Here is a 19,830-nt window from a genome sequence, read left to right as displayed (position 1 = left end):
CCCCCATTGTGTATGTGAGAAAGCTGCAAGTGAGACTCCTTCCTTCTCTCCCACTATCTTCACATGGTATCAGAGCCTAGTTCATGGTAAGGAGCTCAAGAAAGCAAACCAAGTTCGTGGTGTCCTGGTAAGAGGACCAGTGTTGCTTTCCTTTTTCGAGTTTGGGAGCAAATCTCTGCAGGTAGCATAGCTAGAAGTGCAAGAGTGCACTGTCTCAGATTGAGACGTTCTTCACGGTGTGGCGAGAGGGTAGTATATGCTGCGGGGCCATTTCAAGGCCCATTTTGAAGGCGAAAGTTCTTCGCAGGCACTCAGAAAAAGCCCCTGTTTTTGTTGTGCGACCACTGCTCTACTGGTCGGTGAAAAGTTACCGTAGAAATTGCATCATATACCTGTGCGCAGAGATATTGGGAGTTGCAGAATCATCCTTGTTGCCTGTTGATGCAAAATCGTCACTAGCAAGTGACTGTGTGGTCAAATACCACTTTTGCCAATTTTGCATATCTGCCCGTGTGAGGCAAAATCTATGTTTTTTGCAGTGACAGAATATTTTGCAGTGTTCTGTAATGGCGTCTGATTCTCTTTCACAGATTGTCACTGAAAAGCTTGACAAGAACAACTTCCAAGCATGGAAGTTTAGAATGATGAATTTCCTTATGGGAAAAGGCTATTGGGAGTTCATTATAGGAAATGAAGAAGAAACAGTTCTTCCTAATGTTCCCAATCAACAAGAAATGCGGGCATTTAAAGGATGGCATGAGAGAGCCATAAAAGTTATGTACTAGCTGTCTATCAGTATTTCAGATTCTATGATTGTGCATATTCAGGATGCAAGTACACCAAAGGAGGCATGGGATACTTTGGCAAAAATGTACAGCACAAATACACAAGCCAAGAAAATGCAGCTCAAGCAGGAGTTGCATAATGTGCAGAGAGAAAATATGAGCATCAATGACTACCACATAAAGGTTAAGAAAATTGCAGATGCACTTGCTTCCATTGGGTCACCAGTGGAAGATGATGATCTAGTTTTTGTGACCTTGAATGGTCTAGAAAAGGATTATGCACAGTTCCGGACATCCATTGCCGTCCGTGAAAAATTTCCTCATTTTGAGGAGTTGTTTGCTCTTCTAATTTTTGAAGAGCAGAGAAGTGGGGGTGCATCGTCTTCAGGAGGAACTTCAAAAGAAACTATCTTCTACTCAAATGCTGGAAGAGGTAGAGGCAGAGGTAGAGGAGGCCGATCTGGAGGCCATGGTAGAAATCAGAATATGCAGCAAACTCAAGAAAATAAGTCCTATGGAGGAGGACGTGGTAAATCTAGAGGTAGGGGGAGCCAAAGAGGCCGTGGTGGATGGCAGAGAGGCCAAAATGCAAACAGCAATGTTGAATGCTACTACTATGGTAAAATGGATCATATGGCTAAAGACTGCTACAAAAAGCAGAATGACATTATGAATGGAAAATTGCAGCAAGGCAATTATGCATCTTCTAGTAGACAAGGTGATGACAGAAATGAGCATCTATTTATGGTGCAGCACATGATGAATTCTATGACAAGTGCAGAAGAAAGAAATGATGTGTGGTATGTTGACTCAGGTGCGTCAAACCACATGTGACAGGTCATGCAGAATGGATGCAGGATGCAAGGAAAATGGAAAGACCAGGATTTGTGGAGACTGGTGATGATACTGCACATCCTATTGTGCAAATTGGTAAAATTCCTTTGTCTATGTAGGATGGAAAAAAGAAATACTTGTCTGATGTATTTCATGTCCTAAACATCACCAAGAACCTAGTTTCTATTGGTCAAATGGTTGAGCAGGGCTTGTAGGTCAAATTTAATCCTCATGAATGCTTTGTTGAGGATATGAAAAATAACGGTCGCTTGATAGCAAAACGAAAGAAGAAGGGCAGGATGTTTACGTTGGATATGGACATGCCTGAATTGAGTGCAGCGATGTTTGCACATGGGACCGGTGTAGTTGCAGATATTGATATCTGGCATAAACACATTGGTCATGTTAATATACAGTGACTTAAATCAATGCACGCCCAAAATATTGTTGCAGGGTTGCCTAAATTCAAGGTTGCAAAAATGCATAAGGTTTGTGAAGCTTGTCAATTTTAAAAACAGGCAAGGAAACCATTTCCTAGGCATGTTCAATAGAGTAAGAAGCCATTGGAATTAATCCACTCTGATGTGTGGACTACTAAAGCTGCATCTATTGGAGGCTATCATTATTTTGTCACTTTTATTGATGACTACAGCAGAAAAGTTTGGGTGTATTTTATGAAAAAGAAAAGTGAAGTGTTTGGGCACTGCAAAGCTTTTAAAGCTATGGTTGAAAAAGAAATAGGCCTGCAAATAAAATGCCTAAGGTCCGATGGAGGGGGAGAGTACCTCTCAAATGAGTTTGCAAGGTTCCTGCAGGAGCATGGCATAAAGCAGCAATATTCATGCAATCATACCCCACAGCAAAATGGACTTGTAGAAAGGAAAAACAGGCATATTGGAGAGGTATCTCGGGCCATGCTAAATGAAAAAGACCTTCAGATTATTATTGGGCTGAAGCAGTTGCTACAACAGTTTACATAATGTGAACAAGACTCCCACTGCAGCAATACGTGGCATGATGCCAGAGGAGATGTATACTGGTAGGAAACCAGATATTTCTCATCTGAAAATTTTTGGTTGCATTGCCTATGTTCATGTGTCAGATGAGTTGAGGTCCAAGTTGGATCCAAAAGCTGAGAAGTGCATCTTTATTGGTTATTCTCTACAGTAGAAAGGGTATAGATGCTATAACCCTTCTACTCGTAAGTTTACAGTGAGCAGAGATGTTGTTTTTTATGAGATGAGCAGCTGGTATAAACCAGTAAATGTGATGATTGATGTAGATGCACAAAATGGTAATGCTGCACAGAATTCACAGCAGCAATCACAAAATATTAGTGGACCTGCATTGTCCTCTAGCAATGGTTCACATACTTCACCATGGACAGGCAGATTGAGATCAAGAGAATCTCCGCAAAGCAATGTAGATAGTGGTATGCCGGTATCACGAAAAGGAAAAGAGAAGGAAGATCAACCCATGTTTGATGTGAATGCAGGTCACTCTTATGTGGATGGTGAATCCAGTGGCTCAGAACAGAGCATTGATGATGAGTTGGGTATTCCTTTTGTTGTTACACCTGGACTAAGGAAGACCAGGGATGTTTTGAGAGCATCTAGAAGTGAGCCTATTTTGCGTAGGTCTACCAGAGCTAGATATCCTGTGGATAGGCTGAAATATAATGGATTTACAACCATTCACTATGCCTATATGGTCAAAGTCATACAGGAACCAAAACCCACTTCTTTTGAGCAAGCCATGGGAAAAGAAAAATTGGAGAAAGCCATGTATAAAGAAATGGATGCCTTGGAAGCAAATGCTACATGGGAATTGGTGCCTTTGCCTAAAGACAAGAATGCAATTGGCTGTAAGTGGGTTTATAAGGTCAAGCACAACGTAGATGGTTCTGTAAATAGATACAAGGCAAGATTTGTGAAGATATTGGGAGAGAGGGAAGGAGTCTCACTCGCAGCTTTCTCACATGCACAATGGGGGAATACACACAAAGGTGGAGGCTGAAAATAGTTTTCCTCTTCTTAGTTGTGAAAGCCAAAAGAGCTCTACTACAAAGAAATAGAAGAACCCTATATGTGGGTCTCAAACCAACTCAACTAACTAAGGTGGCATACTAACTGAGCCACGAACTAGAGTAGATAAGGATAGCTATCATCCAGCTATTATTCGTGGGTAGTGTACCAACCGCATCTGCAGCTAACAAGTCAGTGACATAAATGCACTGGCATATCGAGCTCAATATCTCAACACTCCCCCTCGAGCTCAATTCCAATCCTTGCACACCAAGCAGGTCTCTAAACTTGCACAGCTTCTCTGCGCCCAATGCCTTCATGAATATGTCAGCTACCTGATCCTCTATGCTAACATAAACTAGATCAATAAGACCTAGTAAAACCTTCTCCCACACATAGTGATAATGCACCTCAATGTGCTTTGTTCTAGCATGATAGACTGGATTATTGGCCAAGTGTATACTACTCATGTTGTCACAATAAATGACAACTGGCCCATCTGTAGACTGATGCATATCATAAAGTAACTTATGCAACCAAGCTACCTCACATGCAGCCATTGCTGCACCCCTGTACTCAGCCTCTGTGCTCAACAAGGCAACTGTAGGCTGTTTCTTGCTACTCCAGGAGACTGCAGCACTCCCAAAAGAGAACACATATCCCACTGGTAGATCGTCTATCAGAAATACTACCAGCCCAATCAGCATCAGTGTATCCATGCAACTGTATCTGAACCCGAGCATCATAAAATAGTCCATACTACAATGTGGACTTCACATACCTGAGTATGCATCTAGCTGCATCCAAATGCGGTTTCCTTGGAGCCTGCATAAATTGACTTACCAATCCAACAGCATAGCTTAAATCTGGCCTGGTAATAGTCATATAAATCAAACTTCCTACTATGTGTTTGTACATAGTAGGGTCTTCCAGAAGCTCACCTGCATCTGTGCTCAGCTTCCCATTCTGCTCCAAAGAAACTAAAATAGGCTTACAGCCTGTCATCCCATATTTGGACAGCATGTCCAATCCATACTGCCTCTGCAAGAGCTGTATCCCACTTGGTGATCTAATCACCTCAATGCCCAAGAAATAACGCAGCTCTCCCAAATCCTTCATCTCAAACTTCTGCTTCCATGAAGGATATCTTCATCACTATCACCTGTGATGATCAAATCATCAACATAAATGACAAGCAGCATAATCCCTTTCTCTATTTTTTTCACATAGAGTGAGAAATCTGCCTTAGAAATCTAGAAACCAATAGTGACAAGATACTATCCTATCTTGTCAAACCATGCTCTAGGTGCTTGCTTCAAGCCATACAAGGCTTTCTTCAACCTGCAAACAAACTCAGGATGAATAGCATGAACATAACCTACTGGTTGCTCCATAAAGACCTCTTCTTGCAAATCACCATGCAAGAAGGCATTCTTTACATCCATCTGATGTAAAGACCATCCTTTTGATGCAGCCATAGCAATGATTGCTCTTACAGTTGCCATCCTTGCAACCGGACTGAATGTTTCTTCATAATCAATGCCATATGTCTGTGCATACCCCTTGACAACTAATCTTGCCTTGTATCTATTCACAGAACCATCTGCATTGTGCTTGATCTTATAAACCCACTTACACCAATTGCATTCTTGTTTTTAGGCAAAGGCACCAATTCCCATGTAGCATTTGCTTCCAAGGCATCCATTTCTTCATCCATGGCTTTCTCCCATTTTTCATTTCCCATGGCTGCTTAAAACAAGTGGGTTCTGGTTCCTATATCACTTTGACCATATAGGCATAGTGAATGGCTATAAATCTATCATATTTCAGCTTATCCATAGGATACCTAGCTCTGGTAGACCTGCACAAAATAGGCTCACTTCCAAGTGCTCTCAAAACATCCCTGGTCTTCCTTACTCCAGGTGTAACAACAGAAGGAATGCCCAACTCATCATCAATGCTCTATTCTGAGCCACTGGATTCACCATCCACATAAGAGTGACCTGCATTCACATCAAACATGGGCTGATCTACCTTCTCTTTTCCTTTTCGTGATACCTGTGTACCACTATCTGCATTGCTTTGAGGAGATTCTCTTGATCGACTGCATGAATACTACTGCTTTATGACATGCTCCTACAGGAACCTTGCAAACTCATTTGAGAGGTACTCTCCCCCTCCATCCGACCTTAGGCATTTTATTTGCAGGCCTATTTCTTTTTTAACCATAGCTTCAAAAGCTTTGAAGTGCCCAAACACTTCACTTTTCTTTTTCATAAAATACACCCAAAATTTTCTGTTGAAGTCATCAATAAAAGGGACAAAATAGTGACAGCCTCCAATAGATGCAGCTTTAGTAGTCCACACATCAGAGTGGATTAATTCCAATGGCTTCTTACTCTATTGAACATGCCTAGGAAATGGTTTCCTTGCCTGTTTTCTAAATTGACAGGCTTCACAAACCTTATGCATTTTTGCAACCTTGAATTTAGGCAATCCTGCAACAATATTTTGGGCTTGCATTGATTTACGTTGCTTTATATTAACATGACCAATGCAATTATGCCAGATATCAATATCTGCAACTACACCGGTCCCATGTGCAAACATTGCTGCACTCAATTCAGGCATGTCCGCATCCAACGTAAACATCTTGCCCTTCTTCTTTCCTTTTGCTATCAAGCGACCGTTATTTTTCATATCCTTAACAAAGCATCCATGAGGATTAAATCTGACCTGCAAGCTCCGCTCAACCATTTAACCAATAGAAACTAGGTTCTTGGTGATGTTCGGGACATGAAATACATCAGACAGGTATTTCTTTTTCCCATCCTGCATAGACAAAGGAATTTTACCAATCTGCACAATAGGATGTGTAGTATCATCACCAGTCTCCACAAATCCTGGTTTTTCCATTTTCCTTGCATCCTGCATCCACTCTGCATGACCTATCATGTGGTTTGATGCACCTGAGTCAACATACCACACATCATTTCGTTCTTCTGCACTTGTCACAGAATTGGTCATGTGCTGCACCATAAATAGATGCTCATATCTATCATCGCCCTATCTACTGGAAGATGCATAATTGCCTCGCTGCAATTTTCCATTCATAATGTCATTCTGCTTTTTGTAGCAGTCCTTAGCCATATGACCCATTTTACCATAGTAGTAGCATTCAACATTGTTGTTTGCATTTTGGCCTCTCTGCCATCCACCACGGCCTCTTTGGCTCCCCCTGCCTCTAGAGTTACCACATCCTCCTCCATAGGACTGGTTTTCTTGAGTTTACTACATATTCTGATTTCTAACAACAGCCTCCAGATCGGCCTCCTCTACCTCTGCCTTTACCTCTTCTAGCATTTGAGTAGAAGACATTGAGTAGAAGACAGTTTCTTATGAAGTTCCTCCTGAAAAAGATGCACCACCATTTCTCTGCTCTTCAGAAATTAGAAGAGCAAACAACTCCTCAAAATCAGGAGATTTTTCACGGATGGCAATGGATGTTCGAAGTTGTGCATAATCCTTTCCTAGACCATTCAAGGTCACAGAAACCAAATCATCATCTTCCACTAGCGACCTAATGGAAGCAAGTGCATCTGCAATTTTCTTCACCTTCATGTGGTAGTCATTGATGCTCATATTTTCTCTCTGCATGTTGTGCAACTCCTGCTTGAGCTGCATTTTCCTGGCTTGTGTATTCATGCTGTACATTTTTGCCAAAGTATCCCATGCCTCCTTTGGTGTACTTGCATCCCGAATATGCACAATCATAGAATCCGAAATACTGATAGACAGCCAATACATAACTTTTCTGGCTCTCTCATGCCATCCTTTAAATGCCTGCATTTCCTATTGATTGGGAACATGAGGAAGAACTGGTTCTTCTTCATTTCCTATAATGAACTCCCAATAGCCTTTTCCCATAAGGAAATTCGTCATTCTATACTTCCATGCCTGGAACTTGTTCTTGTCAAGCTTTTCTGTGACAATCTATGAAAGAGAATCAGACGCCATTACAGAACACTGCAAAATATTCTGTCACTACAAAAAACACAACTTTTGCCTCACACGGGCAGATCTACAAAACTGACGAAAGTGGTATTTGACCACACAGTCACTTCCTAGTGACGATTTTGCATCAACAGGTAACAAGCAGGATTCAACAACTCCCAATATCAATACACAGGCACACGATGCAATTTTTGCGACAACTTTTCACGGACCAGCCGAGCAGTGGTCGCACAGCAAAAACAGGGCCTTTTTCTGAGTGCCTGCGAAGAACTTCCACCTTCAAAACGGGCCCCGAAATGGCCTCGAATCATAAAAATAAAGTCACCAAGGGCTTAGCCCTTGTCCCGCAGTATATATCGCCCTCTTGCCACACTGTGAAGAGTGTCTCAATCTGACAGTGCACTCTTGCACTTCTGGCTGTGCTACCTGCAGAGATTTACTCCCAAAGTCAAAATAGGAAAGCAACACTGGTCCTCTTACTAGGACACCGCGAACTTGGTTTGCTTTCTTGAGCTCCTTACCATGAACAAGGCTCTGATACCATGTGAAGATAGTGGGAGAGAGGGAAGGATCTCACTTGCGGCTTTCTCACATGCACAATGGGGGAATACACACAAAGGTGGAGGCTGAAAAGAGTTTTCCTCTTCTTAGTTGTAAAAGCCAAAAGAACTCTACTACAAAGAAATAGAAGAACACTATATGTGGGTCTCAAACCAAACTCAACTAACTAAGGTGGCATACTAACTAAGCCAGGAACTAGAGTACATAAGGATAGCTATCATCTAGCTATTATTCGTGGGTGGTGTACCAACCGCATCTGCAGCTAACAAGTCGGTGACATAAATGCACAATGGTCACCCCGGCATATCGCGAGTGGAGCTCGATATCTCAACAAGATTAGTAGTCAAGGGGTATGCACAGACATATGGCATTGATTATGAAGAAACATTCAGTCCGGTTGCAAGGATGGCAATTGTAAGAGCAGTCATTGCTATGGCTACATCAAAGGGATGGTCTTTACATCAAATGGATGTAAAGAACGCTTTCTTGCATGGTGATTGTTAACTCTTTCCTACTGCGTTCGTAGGAAGAGCTGGGTATTCTATGTTGCAGGGTTCCGAGGCTTTTTGTCACCTACAGATATATTGGGATTGTCGGTTGTAGTATATGTGTAGCTTAGGACCTCGAGTCGTGTTCCGGTGAGAGACGTAGGCTTAAGTGTGGTAAGCAAACAAAGTGCAAGCATGTGTAAAAGGCATGTAAACCATCGTTGTTGGGGTAATGAAGGCTTTCGCCTTCATTGGGGGTTCCAGGGTTTAGGAGGAGTTTAAGGGTTCAGAAGGAGGTTCCAGGGTTTAGAAAGAGTTCAAGGGTTTAGGAGGAGTTCCAGGGTTCAGAAGGTGGTTCCAGGGTTCAGAAAGAGTTCCAGGGTTTAGAAAGAGTTCCAGGGTTTAGAAGGAGGTTCCAAGGTTTAGAAGGAGTCCAGGGTTAGAAGGAGGATTCAAGGTTCAGAGTAGAGTACATGGTGGAGAACTCGTCTCCCTCATAGATCATGGAATTTAAGGGTTGAGGAACAAAGGGTTTAGGGGAGCATAGGAGTGGGAGAGGAAGAAGGTGTAAGAGCATGGGGGAAAGGAGAGAGAGGAGGAGGAGGAGGGAGGAGGGAGGAGGGAGGAGGAGGAGGAGGGAGGAGGAGGAGGAGGAGGAGGGAGGAGGAGGAGGAAGGAGGAGGAGGGAGGAGGAGAGGGAGAGGGTGGGTTGCAAGGTTGGTGGAGAGGGGAGAAGGGTTGCAAGGTTAGGACATGCTTTTGGACGTGCAGTGCAAGGAAGCATGGACACTTGAGACAAATGCTTGGAATACCAAAGTAGACTCAACACAATGCCCCAAAGAGTGTGGGCTTCATTCCATTATGGGGTATTTATACAAGTTGGAGAGCTTCTCTCTCTGCATGTAACACAAAGTCATATCACAAAGTTGTAACACAAAGTTGTATCACAAAGTTGTAACACAAAGTTGTAACACATTCTCTCTCTACATGTAGAAGTTGTAACACAAAGTTGTTACACAAAGTTGTAACACAAAGTTGTGTCTAGAAGTTGTAACACAAAGTTGTAACACAAAGTTGTATCACAAAGTTGTATCACAAAGTTGTAACACCTTCTCTTTCTTCATAAGTTCATGTTGGCACAGAGTCAACATACTCCCGGATCCATTTTATTACCCGTCCTTGGGTTATGGCTTATTGCGATCACGTACCTGGGTTGCCATGTTTTTAGTCTAGTGGCTGTGGAACTTGTGTCGTGCCAGTCGATCCTGCTAGAAAGCCTTAGCACCATACAATTTTTGCGCAATTTCCAGGTAGCCTATATCTACCATTTGCTCGAACAGAGATATGTGGCGTGCCTCCAAGAAGATCACTCTTTGATAGAGTCGGCTTGTAATCTGAGCATCAATCCGTTCATTGGGATTAAAGCTGAGTGGAGGCAAATGGGAATCAAGGTAACATGGGACCTCCAGAATTAATTCTAATGTTTTACAGAATATGGCACTTTGGCAAAGGAAGCGATCAATGTTGCCGCGCATTGTTTGTTCATGCTGCTGAAGTGCTCGGATCATGGTGCCTTGGATATTCCATTCTACACCAGAGTAGCGTTCGATCATTGGCCAATTAATGACTCGATCTTTAGCCAAAGTGTGTATGTTGGCTTCCCATTTTTTACGCCGTGGAACTGCATAGAACTTGGGATGGGTTCTGAGACATGGAGGTGCCTGTAAGTACTCCTTTAAGAAGATTACATCAAAGAGCTTGGGACGGTGCCAATCAGGTTGTGGATCCAATTTGCTAATCCAACCTTCACTTATTTGATGCTGACGAAGGTTGGTAGGAAAGTTACCTAGGGTCCATCCACCGTGAGTTTTCATATCAGGATATTTGCTCCAAAATTCCTTGATGGGGTTACTGGGAAGTGGTATCTCATCAAAATCATACCCATCAGTGGAACTTGGCATGGGTGTACGAATTGGATTATCCGGATCCTGATATTCAAAATCAAATACTGCATCATTTTCTGTTGATGGAAGCACCAGAAGTGTCGGAGGTGATGACGGGGCCAGGAGAGAATCAGGGGACATGGGGGAGAAATATGGCTGAGTGATAGTGGCAGAAGGGGGAGCAGAGGGGAGGGGGGGAAGAAATGGGCAAATGGTTTGAGCAGCTTGGTAATCCTCAAGGGTAGGATTAGCAAGGGAGGGGAAAAAGCTAGGTGTGAGGGGCTCGTAAGTTTGTGACTATTGGGTAAGTTGGAAATGGTGAGAGGCATGAGCAAAGAGACGATGGAGGGAATAGATGTTAGGATGGAAGCTAGTGAAGAGTTCTGACATTTGGATCATTTGGCTAGCTTGATGTTGGAGAATGACAGACGGTGATGAGGTATGGCGATATTGCTGATACAAGTGGTGCCCATGTAGCCATCCCGATGATTCTGTAGTACTTGGGGGAGGTTGTTCCAATGGCATTTCAGTCCCTTGTGTACAATAGTCATACTGCTGATCTGGCACTAGCTCTCCTTGGGGCTCATCGACTGGCATGGCATCGATGGGCGGTTTGAGTGCTGATGTGGTCTCAAGCTCTGATGCTGATCTTTCCTCAGGTTCGGGTGCCAACCTTCGGGTGCCAACCTTGTCTCGAGCTCGGGTTGGTGCTGTTGGTGGAGACTTAGTGGTTGCAGTTGTGCACTGAGCTTGTGCACTGAGCTGTAGCATTTCCTGGGGCAATTCTGCAATCCTGCTTTCCAGAATAGGTACTTCTGTTAAGGCATCTGTACTTATCAATGTGATAGCTGAAGCAGTTGATGACGGCTCCCATACTGGTGAGAAGGGTATGTCCAACTCCTCAATTGGCTTTGGAGATTGGGGCAGAGTCATTTCTCTTTCTTGTAGTTCTTTTTTGATGATTATAGCCAATAAGTGCGGAATTTTACATTTCTGGCCTGAAGAACCATTGAGTTTTTCAAACAATTATTGGTAGATGTTCATATATATATATACACACAGTAAAGCATAAATTAATATAATTGATGGCATTTAATTTGCTTCTTCAACGTAGGTGGTCTTTTATCCGGATTGTTTGGATCCAAGTTGGTGGTACGTAGTCCAGGTTGCTCCTTGAAGCAAACATATTTTGGAAGATAGGAATGTGGATATGAAGATGCTGTCAACTAATGATGCTGATGGATCTAGGGAAGAGGATGAAGATGACGATCTGGGCCACGAAGAAGGTGACAATAATGACACTATAATGGAGGAATGTGGAGACCATGACATTGGGGAAGAAGAGGGAGAATTAGGGGGTGAATTAGAGGATCAAGACATACAATAGAGGATGATGATATAGGTAATCAATTGTATGTAATCCTATAGATGCTGATGGATCTAGAGAAGAGGATGAAGATGACAATATGGGCCAACAAAAAGGTGACAATAATGACACTATAATGGAGGAAGGTGGAGCTCATGACATTGGGGAAGAAGAGGGAGAATTAGAGGATCAAGTCTTAGGTAGACATACAATAGAGGATGACGATATAGGTGATCAACTGTATGTAAACCTAGAGATAGACTTATTTGGTGCATAAGAATTGGCTCAAGACGAGAAGCCATTGATGTAAATGCTACTGATTGATTGTTTTGACATCAACGAGGCTTCCTATATTTGGCCCTCTCATTTTTGTAGTGGCATTTTGTATATTTGTATGTTAAATTCACCATCAATATATGAGTGTTTCAATTTGGTGTACATACTCTTATACTTTTTATCTTTCAAATGACCAAACTTGTGGTCAAAAATTATTTTGGGTCCCCTTGGAAACGACATCTTGTAAAAACATCGCAAATGGAAAATGTAAACTAGAGTTGGTATCCACGATAGTGACATAATCGGTGTAGGTGTTGGTATTTTTGTAGGTATGGGCGTGGGTAAATACCCACGCCCAAACCCTCACAAATACAAACACCTATAGCCACGCCTATACACATGAAAATACCGACACCTCCCCTTGACCATGAACTATACCGACGATTTGCACATTGGCACCCGTGAAGCATCGATAAGCTCCCCACTTGTTGTATTGATCATTTAAGAATTCAGTTATCTGTCTTTTAAAGTGTAGCTAAGGGTTTCTTTTGTCATTTATAATGCCTTCATAAGAATTGCCATGCATATCATTTTATACTTTGGGTTATGACTCTTATAACATTTACTCTTGGTACTTAATGCATAAAAGATCATTATTTGTGCTATGATGCATGTGTGTGTGTGTGTGTGTGTGTGTGTGTGTGTGTGAGAGCAATGAAATGTCATGGTTTTTTAAATAAAAGGATAAGGTGCTTGATCACGCATTAAAGGTCAATTTAAACAATTTCACGTATAAAATATTGGTTGGTTGATTAAAATTTAGTTGAGTAAGTCCTTCTTTACATGTTTATTCAACTAATGGTGTATTTTTTATATTTATGATTGTTGTAAAGGAATCAACACAAAGTCTAACTTTGAATATTGGAGTATCCCCAATAAGATTTGCTCATATGCCTTGTTTCAATAATGGTCATCTTATAGTATGGCATATTTTTAATAAGGATATGCATATATTTCAACATATTGATATTATATTGGATATCACGGTCATAGGAAGCATCTAATTGAACTCAACCATCGTATTCCAAACCATCCTAGAAAGTTCCACAAACATTGCTTCTTCACTTGTGCCTAATACACAATAATATACCTAAAGGAGATAGTGCCCTTATTACCCTTGTTTTGTATACTCAAAAGATTTTCTAAAAAATGAGGGGGGAGTACCCACATGTATTTGTGCCCCCTTGTTATTAACACTTGAAAGAGTTTCCCAAACATGAGGAGGGAGTGCCCACGTGCATTTGTGCACCCTTCTTTTGTATACTTAGAGGCTCCACCCCTTTAGCTTTATGGGTATTGATGCCCGCTTAGAGGCTCCACCCCTTTAGCTTGTTGTATCGCATTCTTTTAGTCTGATATAGGCTTCAGTCTTTCGAAGACTTTTAATAAATTTTCTTTCTTTTAAACATGGTGTAAAGAAATTCAACATAAATGGGAATGCCACACTTCACAAATGCAAAGCAAGAAGGAATTCAATGACCAGTCATGTTTCCATCATGCATCATAATTCGGTGAGCCCTATGACATGGAAGAAGTGGAATGAGGGCCAGCTCCATGCAGAAGGCAGCCAAGGAGTAGGAGGACGATGGCAATGGTGATGGCGATGAAGCACACTTCACAAGAGAGAAGTAGGGATTTTGGTTGTGGGACATAATTTCATATGTAAAGGTCCGAGGTCGACGAAGGAGTTCTCTCTTCAATTTGATCGTGCCACGTTGATAGAAGGAAAGTGGCCCACCCATTTTAACCTACCATATTGTATACGACACAATGACGACTCAATTGGCTAGTTTCGGTGATCGCTTTGAGGTAGATTTCGTGGTCGAATCGATGATGTGGTGGCTATGGGGTAGAGTTGGGTGCAAAACTAGGCGAACAAAGTGCAGATGATAGTTGTGAACGGGTGCGTGGCCTAGTGAGGTGGACAAGTGGCGGTCACTCCACATGGTGCTGGGCAGTAGAGGTTCCAATGACACATTGCGAGATGCATGTGACACATGGTGGTCAAACAGTGGGAGCACAATGGTGGCATGGTGATGATGCGATGGAGTTTGAACGCAGTTTGAGGGTGGCTCAGTGGTGGTAGTTGTGAGCCCGTTCCCACGGTCGAATTTCATAGCACTTTTTGATTAGAAAGTTCAAAATACATGCCTACCACGATGTACCGCCCAACAGCCCACTATGGTGCACCATGTGGCAACTTTTTGAGACGTCAACCCGTGCGATGATGCCACATCGGCATCGGCATGGTACATCACTCAAGCACGCCTCGCTGCGTCGAGCCCTCCACGTGGGCCAAGAAAGTGGCCGGAATCTGGCGAGCGATCGGAACATGACTCACGCTGTGCCGGCCGCTCAAGGACGTTCTTGGCCCACCGGATACCCTCCCAAGAGCCGAGTCCCCATGCAGTGACGTGTGTACGAAATGAGAGAACGGAAGGGGCTCCATGCAGAGGGGGAGGCGAAGCTGAGGATCAGCTACTACATGAGAGACGTAAGGCGCTCCATGCAGAAGGCGGCCAAGCTGAGGAGGAGGATGGCGATGGCGATGGCGATGGCGATGAGGAGGTGAAATACGGTGTGAATGGCGATGGATCTGCTGACTCAAAACCACGCTTAAAAGTCCTCTCGGGTAGATGAACCCCAGAAGAAACACGACTTCTTCTTCCACAACACAAGCATGAATACCAGAAGCTCATCCATCAAGAATCGCATCAGCTCCGAAGCTCTGGCTATGGCGGACCTCGACTCCTTCTTCCCTCATCACCCTTATCCCTCTCCTCATGGCTTCCTCGATATCCTCCGAGAATCCACCTCTCTCTTGCGAACCAACTCCTCCCTCCTCATGTCCCTCAATTTCCTCCTTTGCCCCGTCTCTGCCCTCGTCCTCTCGCGTGCTTTCCTCCTCCATGGCGACCTCTCCCATGGCCTCTCTACTCGCCTTTACGCTGCTGCTTCTGCTGCTGGCCTCCCCATCTCCTCCTTCAACAAATCCTTCTTCTCTTGCCTCGCTCAAACCTCCCTGTCTTATGCCTCTTACTGCCCCGCTTTCTTCACCCTCTTCCTACTGGCCAAGGCCGCAGTTATCTTTACCGTTGCTTGCACTTATGCAGGCAAGAAACCTTCCTTCCGCACGTTGTTTCCTGTCGCCTCCAAGCTGTGGCAGCGCCTCTTCTCCAACTACATCTGGATTTCGGCTGTCGGTCTAGCGTCCGCTAGCACGGCACTTCTCTTGCTCTTTTTAGTCATCAGCTTCTTGGACGCATTGGGAAGTCCTGCACACTTGATGTTCCTTGCAGAGATAGCAATGGGTTTATCATATGCACTGATCTTTGCGCAGATCATAATCCTTAGCAGCCTTGCAAACGTTGTGTCCGTCCTAGAGGAACGCTATGGTCTAGCAGCCCTTCTGAGATCCTTGCATCTGATCAAGGGGAAAACGCACGTGGCCTTGTGCCTGTTCATTATTAGCAGCGTGAGCACGGCTACGGTGGATAGCCTTTATCAATACAGGGTACTTGGGATTCCAGAGAGCGCGTATTCAATAAGCATTGCATCAAGGTCGTGGGAAGGACCTCTCCTGGTGTTCATGTATTCCTTCGTGTTCCTTTTCGACGCTCTAATGGGCTGCGTTTTCTACTTCACGTGCAAATCTCGTAGCCAAGCTGTGTGGGAGCACATATCGACTGCCTTGGACCTGCCTAGTTTACAAGATGGCCACAAATAGCCCGGTTCCTTGCGTTGAAGTGCACAGCGATACAGTCGTCCAGATTTTACGTGATCAGAAATATATTCTGAACAGACAAGAATATGTTTTATTTGGCCTCGAGTTCACGAGCTTAGACATAGGGATAGGCAATTAGCTCAATGCTTCTAGATTACTGAGACTGCCGTGGAATTTCGACATTCAAGAGTTAAAGTGCTGGGTCTTTCCACCTCATTCTAAATTCAAGGTTGTGCTTATCAATGTCGGCTGCAACGACCACAACTATGTCCACGATTGCCGCAATTATTTGCAAAAAGTCTTTTCCAAGAGAAGCACTTAAATTGATACGTCTTAAATTTGACGATCGTTTGGAGGCGAAGGATGTTAGTTATCTTGTTGCTTCGCCTGCTCAACAAGTTAACCAATGCCTTATGAGAGAACCTTGTGATCTTATCACATTCTTGGACAAGCCCCGCATAATTTCTATAAAGTGATTGTCCAGCCATTTTTTCTAGGATAAAAGCCTCACAAAGATGCAAAGAGTGACATTAGCATCTTCTTTTAGAGCGTCTCATGTAAGGCAATAGTTTGTGAGTTTCGTTGGTCCTCGTGGAGAAGTGGTCTAACTCTACAACAAAGTAAAGCCCTTGTGGAAAAAGGGAATTGATCCGAAAAACGGATTCTCCATGTTAAATATCATAATGTTTGGTCAAGATGTGGATTTGATGTTATTTTCAACCCTCAAATATTGCTTCACAAAGTCTTTTTTCCTAACAAAACCGATGGAGGACCACATGCCACCTTGGCATTGAATTTCCCATAAAACTTCCACAAAGTCATAAGGCCTTAAGAGAGCACCACATGCTCAAAGAAATGGGGACTAGACAAGCCTTCTTATTTTAAAATGCCTAAAACATGGGTCAAGACATATGTTTTTTTCAATGGAGACTTGTAGATAAGGGACTTATTGTGATTTAAGATGCACACTTCATGAGCTATTTTGCATTTGTTGAACTTGTAAGACAGGGTGCTTATTGAACTTCCAAGATGTGATGTGTAGCCTGAAACCTCCCCATTCAAAGTGTTCTCACATGAAGGTTTTGTGGGCTCATCTCATAGACTTGCATTTGTTGGAAATCAAGCTCTCGATTATTGTTCCTGTTGTGTGAGTAGGTGAATAAGGTGAGTCACACTGATTCAACCATAGTTAGTTCTTATCTACTATATGTATGGGTGTGACCTTAGTAGTGTTCAATTGTTGTTCAATTGTATTGTGTGGGGTGAATATGAGCTGATGGTGGAGGAGACTATTGCTCCCTCCTGGTTGCTTCCTATATCTCTCTTCTTGTTTTTCTTAATATGGTATCAGAGCCACCATTCCTTGCCTTCTGGTTGCCCACTACTTGTGGAAGCTTGCTGGAGTGCTTCTCCTACTTTAAAGCTTTGAAGTGATGAGAAGAGATCTCATTTTTTGGAGTGAAGTAGCAATCTCCAGCTTCTGTTTGGCTTGGGAGCTGTCCAATTGAGGTCTTCTTGCTAAGGGGAGATTGTTGTTACCCATAGGTTGCTCGTGGGAGATATATTTTGACAAAACACAACTCGTTTTTACTGTTTGGGTGTGACAGAATGGAGCTGATCTCTTTTCTAGACAACTATTACTTGGTTTGAGCCAAGCAAGAGATATATACAGCAGTAAGAAGCAAAAATGTCTCTCCAAACCTCATCGCCCAGCTCTCTAGAGGTTGTTTGTGAAATGTCTCTCCAAACCTCATTGCCCAGCTCTTTGGAGGTTGTTTGTGGCTGAAAAAAACTCTCCTACATCTTCTATCAAGTGAGGAGAACCTTCAGCTTGTAGATCTCGTTTTTTTGCTCCTGGACAGCTTTTGGAGACTTCAAAAGTGATATATGACTTGCTTTCTTCCTTTTTCAGCACCCCAAAGATTTGCTACATCCTTATACATAATTTTTGTGGAATCTTAGTCTCTCTGTGAGCTATCAGGACTCCCGTGTTCCTCCAAACACAAAAAGTGCTGCTGCTGTTTTTTTGTTCAAAAGTGATCAAATTGTCACTTTCCAAAATTTTTATTTCTCAAATTGTGTGGATTTGGATGCTAGTCTGAATTGACAAGTTGGAGGCAAGTATACAAGCTCCGACTTTGCTTTTGGAAGAAAGTTCATTTGGATTTACTGTCAAAAGTTATGAGCTTGGGAAAATTAGAAAAAGTCACAGTTTACAACTTACTGTCAAATTGTCAAATGCAATTGCAGGCATGATATTGCAATGTTCATGGATATATATGATGGTATTTGGATGCGTAGTGGTTGGATATTAATGTCAAGTAGCTTGACAGATGCTATGCATTGTCAGTGATAGTAGCAAAGTGGCATTTTGAGTCCGGTTGATCCATTGAACTAGTAACTGAAGTTTCCGAACTACTGTCAAAAGTGTGCAGGTGCCTATTTTCAGCAGCAGATATCAGAAAATCCTTAAGGAATTTGGATCTACACTGAACTGGAAGTTTGTAGAGCTATGTACTGGCTACATTTTTGCTTTTGACTGTATTTGCATCCAAGCTAAGGTGTGAAAGATATTGATAGTCCAAAACAGTAAAAAGTTACAGGAATCTATTTTTTTGTAATTATGGCAAATGCAAGTGGGTCTGATAATATCATTTAGATTGTTGGTGAGAAATTAGATTACCATAACTATCCCATTTGAAAATTTAGAATGGAGAACTTTTTGATTGGAAAAGGCTATTGGGATTTCGTTATAGGTGATGAGAAAGAGCCTGATTTGCTAGAAAGAAATGCTACTGCAGAACAAGTTAAGAATCATAAAGCTTGCTGGAAAGAGCACGAAGGGTACTTCACTAGTTTTCAATATCTATTTCAGATGCCATGGTTATGCAAATTCTGAACTGTAAATCTCCCAAGAATGCATAGGATATCTTGAGAAGATATTATGGCACAACTACAAGTGAGGAAAATTCAGCTGAAGCAAAAGGCAAGGCAAGGTAGAACAATATAGGAGTATGTGACTGAAATCAAAACCATAACTGATCAATTAGCTTCTATTGATGCTTTTGTGGATGATGATGACATGGTTGCAGTCACTTTGAATGGACTTGGTCCTAAATATAAGTCTTTTGACACTTCTATTTCTGTGAGGCAGAATATGCCGGATTTCAATGAGCTGGTTGCTCTTTTGATCCATGAGCAAGGAAACCATTTCCTAGACATGTTCAAGAGAGTAAGAGGCCATTGGAATTAATCCACTCGGATGTGTGGACTACTAAAGATGCATCTATTAGAGGCTGTCATTATTTTGTCACTTTCATTGATGACTACAGCAAAAAAGTTTGGGTGTATTTTATGAAAAAGAAAAGTGAAGTGTTTGGGCATTTCAAAGCTTTTAAAGCTATGGTTGAAAAAGAAACAGGCCTGTAAATAAAATGCCTAAGGTCAGATGGAGGGGGAGAGTACCTCTCAAATGAGTTTACAAGTTTCCTGCAGGAGCATGGCATTAAGCAACAATATTCATGTAGTCATACCCCACAGCAAAATGGACTTGCAGAAAGGAAAAACATGCATATTGGAGAGGTATCTCATGCCATGCTTAACGAAAAAGACTTGCCAGATTATTATTGGGCTGAAGCAGTTGCTACAGGAGTGTACATAATGAAGAGGATTCCCACTGCAGTAATACATGGCATGACGCCAGAGGAGAGGTATACTGGTAGGAAACCAGATATTTCTCATTTGAAAGTTTTTGG

At 42.5% G+C, this 19,830-nt stretch overlaps 1 protein-coding gene across 1 annotated transcript; it reads left to right on the top strand.

Moving 5' to 3' along the window:
- Positions 1–15,012: 15,012 nt before the first annotated feature.
- Positions 15,013–16,261, top strand: LOC147899379 (uncharacterized). Its single transcript, XM_087378398.1, has one exon. It carries the CDS (start codon positions 15,032–15,034, stop codon positions 16,076–16,078), a length of 1,047 nt encoding a protein of 348 aa, XP_087234524.1. The 5' UTR covers positions 15,013–15,031; the 3' UTR covers positions 16,079–16,261.
- Positions 16,262–19,830: the final 3,569 nt, after the last annotated feature.

This window comes from Dipteris shenzhenensis, chromosome 8 (genome assembly GCF_047967505.1).
Source record: "Dipteris shenzhenensis isolate YYH24624 ecotype China chromosome 8, Dip_SZ_1.0, whole genome shotgun sequence".
Lineage (NCBI taxonomy): Eukaryota > Viridiplantae > Streptophyta > Polypodiopsida > Gleicheniales > Dipteridaceae > Dipteris > Dipteris shenzhenensis.
The sequence above is the reverse complement of the archived record's forward strand: the minus strand, read 5'-3'. Positions and strand labels throughout refer to the sequence as shown.

Coding starts and splice junctions, on each gene's coding strand:
- LOC147899379 (XM_087378398.1), top strand. CDS start 15,032: ATGAATACCAGAAGCTCATCCATCAAGAATCGCATCAGCTCCGAAGCT.